Raw genomic sequence first — 8,601 nt, forward strand, 5'->3', positions numbered from 1 at the left:
GGAAAGAGAAAGAGAGAAAAAAAAAATTCCCCAATAGGGCCTGGTCATGCCGCGACCTTTTTTCTAATTCTCCATCCCATCAGGGTCCTAGGCATGCACACACAGAATGCGCCTATGGGGCCAGGACTGCAATCCCAGTGGGCCACGTGGGACCTGGCCTCCTTTGTGCAGTGCTTTATTAGCTGCTGTGCTACAGGGCCAGCCCCGAATCAGACTTTCGGAGCTGAAATGGTTTGGAGAGATCCTGTGGTTTAGCTCCACCTTCACATTCCAAGCAGCTGAGCACCCTCGCAGCTCGGGCAGTAACAAATCAGTATGAGGCCGATGTCCTGACTTCCTGTTCTACAAGGCTGCAAACTGGATGGTGGTGTTTCCACTGTTAAAACGACATGCATAGCAAAAAATGAACTTAGTATTTGAAGTTTTTCTATTATAGTATCTATCTCCTTATCCCTGGTACTTTCCAAAGATAACAGGGAACAGAAATAACTCACTGAAGGACAAGCTGTTACTCATACCTATTATTCTGCAGCACCTGATGAAGATGCACAGTTGACTTCGGGTGAACCGGAAAGAGCTTCCCTTCTGCAGCTGCTGCTAGAGATGGTGGGTGCAGAGAGAGACGATGGTCTTAGGAAAGCAGGTAAAATGGTTCTCACTTTTACAGGTTGTCTGATTTTCTTGCTGCAGTATTTTAGCCTCTGTTTCAATCTACCAGATGAGGCCATGCCCCTTTTGGCCTGTAAAGCCAAGCTATAAAGTAAATTAATTAGTTACCCAACATTCTCCCTTCCTGGCCTGAAGACTCCCTCCACAATCCTGTTTTCATTTTTCCAGCAACTCCTTAGAAGCACCGCCGTCTACGTGGTGCCTCCGCATTCTGCATGGACTTCTAGTTTTTCAGGGGTGGTACTGGTAATTATGTTTCCAATAAGTACAATTTTTAATTCTGGCTTCCTACTTACTAAAATATTAAGCAAATTATTTGACCTTTCTATATCTGTCTCAAAAAACAGGAAACAGAATTGATAAATAAAAAATCCACTGGCCCGGCTGTGGTGGCATGAGGGAGGTGCCACTGTGTGGTGGGTGCAGGCCAGTGTGAGGCCCTGACTTGATCCCGGCACAACCTAAACAAGCCAAGAGCCAGGCATGAACCTGTAATCAGTGCTTGTAGGGAGGCTGGGGGCAGGAAAATTGTGATGTCCTAGGACCTTGACAAAAATACCATCCTACCATTCCCCTTCTCCCTCTTGCTTGCTTTCACAAAAATTAAAAAAAAATCCACTTATCATAATGTTGTTGTGAGGAGTCATGCTGTGACCCCTCTCCCCTAGCCCTCTAGCTCATCAGGATCTTAGGCATATATGTATACATGTGGCATGTTTCATATTGTCCAGGCTGGGGATCTGAACCCATGGATGGCCATGTGGCTTCTGGCACTATAGATCAGTAGGCTACTACTGACTGCCAGAGAGATTGGACCTATACATTTTAGATTTTTGACATAGGATATGTGTTTGCTGGAGAAAGAGAAGGAGAGTGAAAAAAATCACCCCCCTCCAGCGGGGGTGGTGGTGGTAGCCATGCTGCATTCTCTTCTCCATTCTCCTCTGGGGATTTTGGGCACAAATGCACATGCACCTAGCATGCTTTTCAACCTACTGGGTCTGGGACTCAATCCAGTCATGTGGGATCCAGCACTTTAACCACAGCGCCACTTGCTGACCCCTGTACTTTTGAGCGGAATCACTAGGTTACTGAGGAAAATGTGGTATCTTCTGTGAATTCCAGAGTAAGAACAAAATGCCTGTCTGCATTCAAGGGACTAATCGCTGCAGTATGAACAAAAGACGGGAAACCAGGCATAAGTTAATGGTGCTCTAATCCGTATGTTTTAAAACAAGCATAACATAGAAACAAGAGAGTTAATAAATTTTTAAATTGTTTTCCAGATTCTAGTACCATTTTTAATCCAAGAAGAAATCTGAAAAAGGTAAGTGACTATGAGAGTTGAAAAACGGTGAACTTTCTACACCTGACTTTATAGGATCCTTAGTTCATGTGAGGAGTGTTTTCTTAGTTGAAATAACACCTTAAAATATTCGGCTGGTGTTATTTCAAAGCATTATTTTTTTCCAAATTTTCATTCACATAAAATCTGAATGCAATGAGAATTTATTCAGTTCCTGTTCTGGATAAATTATAACAAGGGGTGGGACCAGCAGGTGGCATAATGGTTATGTCACTGGACTCCCAAGTAGTTGACCACAGTTCGAGTCCTGGGCCTAGCAACTTAAAACTCAAGCCAGGGTGCATGTGTGTGTGCCTGTCCAAGATCCTGAGAGGAGAATGGAGGAGAGGGGATTGCAACGTGGCCATCCCTTGTCCCCAGGGAGTGATTTCTTGCTTGTTTCTCTGGTAAGCTCACTTGCCTCTCAGCAAAAATCTCTTAAGGTTTTTTATGACACAGGGTAAGACAATAAAGGTAAGGTCCCCGCTTTCAAGTCTGCCGCCTACTTGCACCGTCTCATTCATCCTATTACCACGTGGCCCATGGACCAGCGGTACTGGTATTACCTGGGAGCTTGTGCAAATGCAGAATCTGGGCCCCCATTCTCAATCCACTGAATCTAAACCTGCATCCTAACTAGGTCCCCAGGTGATTCATATGCAGACTGAGTGTAAAAAGTACTGCCATGTATCCTCTAAACGAGAGGCATGTTCACAACTTGGAGGAAAAATATAAGCAGCAGAGAAGAGGATTTCCAGATTACTTGGGGTGTAGTGTGAAGTCTGAGATAGGAAATGATGAATGAAAAAGCCAGATGGTTAGAAATGGTACCATTAATGGGGAATTAGGTGCTAAAAGGAAAACCTGTGTCTGAACATTATCAATCTCAGAAAACCCTTAACTAGTGTTCCTGAGGGGTCCTCCAGGCCTGGCCATCCTGCGAGGCAGTTTTGCAGAGTGGCGCTGGGTGTACTCACGCTTCCCCAGCCCACAATTCTGTGTCCGTGAGCACATAAGGAAGCCTAGGAAATCATAAGATGAAGAAACGCAACCAGGCATTTCCCAAACGCAGTGACAGTTCCTTCTTCAGCCTAACGCCCATGAAGGTCCTAGCAATAACACACTGGAAACACTGAATCCTGGAGATGACACATGTCACCTGAGGTCCCAAGTGGACCAGAAGAGGATGGTGTGGCCTCTATGCATGGCTAATTAAAAATTAGGACTTATGTTTATAGTCTGTTGAACAGAAGGTTTATGATGAAAGATGCTAAAATCATAAAGGTGATTAGTGGGATGTGCTCTTGAAATCCTAGAATAACAAGAGAACTAAGAGTCAACTTTAATTATTTAAAAAGATTCATTTTTTTATTATTATTTATTTTTCAATTTAACCAGAGAGAGAGAGAGAAAGGGAAAGTGAGAAAGCAAGTTGCCAGGTCCAGGACTCAAATTGCAGTTGACCATGTGGCTGTTAACCACCATGCCACCTACCAGTCCCAGGAGTCAATATTTAAAAAAAAAAAAAAAAAGAATTATTTTATTTAACTTTATTTTTATTTGACCAGAGGGGGATACAATGAGAGAGTAAAAGAGAGAGGAGAAAGAAAGTGAAAAAGCAAGCTACCATGTCTAGGACTTGAACCTTGGTCAGCCATGTGGGAGTTCAATGCCCTTAACCACCACAGCACCTGTTGGCCCCATCAGGGGTCAACTTTCAAAGAAGCTAATTTCGAGACAAATAAAAGATCTACGTGGAGACCAGCAGGTGTCATGGTGGATAAGGAGCTGGACACTCCCACATGGCCGACCACAGTTTGAATACTGAACCTGGTGGCTTGCTTTCTCACTTTCTCTCTCTTTCTCTCTCTCTATTTGTGTGTGTGTGTGTGTATCTCTGGTCAAATTAAAATAAATGAACAAATAAAATGAAATATTTTTTAAAAACATCTATTTACACCTAAGATGATAAATGTACAGAACATGTTATTCACAGGCAATTTAAGTAGGAATGTCAAGGAGGGCCTGGAAAAATTCATGGCAATCACAGGGCTAAACAGACTGAAGCACTATTTGACAAGAGCTGGGCACAAGGAGCTCATAAGTGTAGAATATCTTGTTAAAGTCATAGCCCAGAGAACAACAGGGAAAACTTTTGAAAGGTCCTGTGTCTTGACTAGATTCCTTTTTCAGGTAGGATCCTTGATGCATTGATAACTGATCTCCAGTTTTGTTTGAATCATTTTAGTTTCAGGCTTTCTCTGGACGAGACCTGAACATTTTACTGCGTCATCTTTTGGCTAGAACCAGGAAACGATCCAAGAAACGTGTAACTCCTGAATGCTTTTGGAAGTACTGCGTCTGATGTGAAAAAGCATCTATTAGCCAACTTGGGAACATCCACCTTAGGAAATTAGAAATAAAAATGGTTTGAAGACTGTATGACAAAAACTAGGAAACTATAACCTGTTCATTATTTGGAAAATAAACCCTCCTTGTTTTGCAAATATTATGAGTGGCTATTTTACTTATGAACATATCCTTAAAATCTGTATTTTTTCCCTTCAATTGTCCTTAAGTGGTTTTTTGTTTGTTTTGGTTGGTTGGTTGGTTTTAAAGATAGGACCTGTGTTGTGATCCTCCTGCCTCAGCCTCTATGCTTGGCTTGTTAGGGTGTGGCAGAAGTCAAACCTGGGCCTCCCACATGACTTTGGCCTTCTGAGTAGCAGTATCTACCAGTGCATGTACCATGGCTGGGGTGATTTCTGTAAACAATTAAAAGTAAAGCTAACAAATGAACAGAAGCAACACTAAAAAGAAAAAGTCATAAAAGTAAACTTCATTAAGATCATTAAACTAAAAATTAATTAAACAAATTGCATTATCTTAGTTATCATGTCCTCTCAGCCCTTAAAAATAACTAATTATTACCTTTTTTTTTAACAGATTTTTTGATATAGGGCTTGTGTGCTTGCCAGAGAGACAGAGAGAGACAGTGAGAGGAAAGTGAGAAGTCACCCTTTCCCCCAGAGGGGACAGCCAAATACAAATATCTTCTCCTCCATTCTCTTCTCAGGATTTTGGGCACACATGCACATGTGCCTGGTGTGTTTCAAGCCACTAGGTCTGAGACTCAAACTGCAGTCAGCCATGTGGGAAATCCAGTGATGTGACCATTATTCCACCTGCTGGCCCTGATAATCACTTTTTGAAAAAAAATTTGTACCTTTGTTGGAAAAATAAAAAATTCTAAAGTGAAAGAGGCCTGAAGATGAAGAGTTGGGAACAGCCTGAACTTGTAAAGTTGCAAAATTTTAAGTTGGGCACTGTCTATAAAATTCTAAAGCCCCTTACTTGTTTTAGTGGCATTAGGCAATTATTCTTACAGATGGGGGCTCAGTAGTCATATGCCAATGGTGAGTCCTTGTCCAAGTTATTTGACTCCCTTTGCCTCATTTCCTGTACTCTGTAAAATCAGGATAGTAACTCTTATTTCATGGAATAGCTAGGATGATTAAATGCGATAATTCATGTTAAGCATTTAAAGGGCCAGACTATGCCATAGCATATATGTAGTAAATACTATTCTTCTTCTTGCATTTGTTACTGTTTTTGTTGCAGAAACACCCAAATGACATAGAAGGTGTAAAATTTAAAAAGTTCCATTGGCTTCGGGATCTTGTTCATATTTCAGTTCTAGACTATGTTGCAGCCAGGTACATGGTCAGACTTTGTGAAACAGGGTCACCCACAGAATTTGTTAGAGTAATGTTGATCATTGAATTTCATAAATTTGGCATTAAAACTAGTATGATGAGGGCCAGCAGGTGACGTCATGATTAAGGCACTGGACTACCACATGGCAGATCACAGTTCGAGTCCTGGACTTGGCAGCTTCTCACCCCCCCCCCTCTGGTGAGCACATGTGTCCTATAATAATAATAATAATAAACAAAATTAAATAATTTTTTGAAAAATTAGTATTATTAATATGTGCATATATCCAGGATCCAATAAATTCTTCATAGTGCTGCAGTGAGGATTAAATAAACTAATGAATTTGAATATATATCTGACAATGCAACTGCAGAGTGCTGCTGAAAAAGGCCTTGTTAACCTATTATGAGGACCTCTCTACCACCCTAAGAAATAGTTAGAGGACTGGGCCGGAAGCACAGAGGTTAGGTGCTGAGTAGAGGATGCCTGACCCATCTGACAGACTGCTTATGAGGAACCCTCTACCACCCTAAGAAATAGAGGACTGGGCCGGAAGCACAGAGGTTAGGTGCTGAGTAGAGGATGCCTGACCCATCTGACAGACTGCTGTTACTGTCTTCTCTGTAGGGACATGTGCTTCCGTTCCTGGAGGGATGAGGAGCTGGAGAAGTGACTGTGGTGTGACTGCCCCACTGCGGGAGGAGGGGTGCTTCTCTTCCTCATGTAGTAACAACATGCAGTAGAAACAACAGAAAATACTGATATAGATATACAATATCTTGAATTCAGGGCAAAGATCTGTGACGCAGTACAAGAAATTTCTCACTCGAAATATACACAGTTTATTTATTATTTTTCATTAAAAAAGAGACCCAGTTAAAATATTAATAACCATTAAAAACAAGTAAAGTCACGCAGGTAATTCTAAATTCAGTTAGCCAGATTTTCAATTTGGATTAAACTGATCTTGTGAATTATAATGAATTTCCCTAATTACAAAACTACTCATACAGCATTTGCTTTTCAGAAATCTTGACCTCTTACCCAAGAAAATATAGCCTCTTGGGTAACCTTTATGTAAACACTGAAGCCTATAATATATATTTTTATTACCAATTTCTATAGTCATTAATAAAAAATGAAAATAAACTAGAACAACAAAGTTTAAACTTGGTAAAGCCCCCTTGGGAGGCAACAGCTGTCACTGCTGAAGCCCACTGCTCATCCTTAGCAGCAGAAACAATCTCTAAATGCACTAATTTACTTACCCATAGATGAGAACTGATAAACAGTCTTACGAATTTGTCTACAACAAGCACCAGTTTCAAATCAAGTTTAATATAACAGACATGCCATAAAATGTGTACTAAGGCAAAGAGATATGCAAATTTAAGTAAAATAAACATCTGGAAACAATAGAAAGGCTGAACTTATTAGAGAACATAAAGTTTGAAACAAGCATATCTAAATGCAGAACAATCCTGATAGCTATATGTATCATTTTTGTATGCATAAATTAAAAACTTATATCACTGGTGGACAATATAGGCTGGTTAATTAAAAAAAATTTGATTTCTCACTGAGGGCGAAAATATCACCTAATTTGGCCAACACACAAAGGCTTCAGAAATCATTTAGCTATCAAGATGGGATAGAATATGAGAATTCTCTATTTATGAAACAGAGATATTTTCATTAAACTGCTTAATATTACAAAATTCCAAGAAAAGTCAAAGGCAGCATTTGAAAATGGATCTGATACTATAAAATAGAATTACCACCCAGAAAACCACTTTAGAAAGGCAATCTGAGAATAGGACTGGAGATTTTGGGTCCAGCAGTCACCATGGATAAAAAAGTTGATTCTCCTAATCATTATCAGGATGCATTTATAAAAAGCTATAAAACTTCAAAGAAGAGAGAAATGTTTTCCTAAACAAACAAACAAACAAAACAAACAAAAGAAACAAAAAAAGTAAGTTAGTTTGTTGCAAGTTATATAAAAGGTTACTTAAAACCTTCATTTTCTTCTATTTTCCTTTTCTGATTTTCATGGGTGTGATTTTAATGTATCATTCAAGGTCGAGAAGGAATCCCTGAATTCTCTAAAGAGCACCAGAGAGTGAGCTGACTTATCAGGTAAACAATCATACTCACTTCTTAAAGACATAACTATAAATGGCATACGAAGCCCTGATTAATGGAAGACCTTGCAGTCCCCCATGGGCCAATATCACTAAGCAGTTCTAGACAAACTTTTCTCACTGCGCAGTCCCACAACATTACCTCCATTCAAGGGCAAATAAAAGGCAGTGCCAATCAGAACTCCGGTAGGAATGGAGACCTCTTTTGTGTAAATTGGTTGGGAAGAAAGAATTAACTGCTGTTTGTTCTGGCAAGATCGAACATTTAAACACATTGGGTATATAATATTAACTTCTATCTAAGTTGATTTTTTTTTTTTTTTTGCTGTAGGGCACGTATGCTTGCCAGAAGGACAGAGAGAGACAGATAGTCAGAAAGCAAGAAATCACCCCCCAGGGGGGATGGCCATGCTGCAATCCCTTCTCCTCCATTCTCCTCTAGGGATCTTGGGCACGCACACACACGTGCCTGGTGTGACTTTAAGCCACCAGGTCCGGGACTCGAACCATGGTTGACGACATGGGAGTCCAGAGACGTAGCCATTATGCCAACTGCTGGTTCCCGATTTTTAAATAATTTTTTTTTTTTGAGAGGTTTTCGCTATAGGGCGCATGCACTGGCCAGACAGACAGAGAGAAACATAGAGACAGAAAGCGAGAAATCACCCCCCAGGGGGGATGGTCATGCCGCAATCCCTTCTCCTCCATTCTCCTCTCGGGATCTTG

The 8,601-nt window shown here is 40.6% G+C and overlaps 1 protein-coding gene across 1 annotated transcript in view; it reads left to right on the forward strand.

Annotated features, from left to right (window-relative positions):
• Positions 1-4,805, forward strand: part of UTS2 (urotensin 2) — a 6,536-nt gene extending 1,731 nt beyond the window's left edge. Inside the window, exons 2-4 of the mRNA XM_006145385.3 lie at positions 533-643; positions 1,956-1,996; positions 4,263-4,805. Of these exons, the coding sequence (XP_006145447.1) occupies positions 533-643; positions 1,956-1,996; positions 4,263-4,379 (269 nt within the window). The 3' untranslated portion in view covers positions 4,380-4,805. The remainder of the gene's footprint in view (positions 1-532; positions 644-1,955; positions 1,997-4,262) is intronic.
• The last annotated feature ends 3,796 nt before the right edge of the window (positions 4,806-8,601 follow it).

Source organism: Tupaia chinensis, unplaced genomic scaffold, assembly GCF_000334495.1.
Source record: "Tupaia chinensis unplaced genomic scaffold, TupChi_1.0 Scaffold000146_1, whole genome shotgun sequence".
NCBI lineage: Eukaryota > Metazoa > Chordata > Mammalia > Scandentia > Tupaiidae > Tupaia > Tupaia belangeri.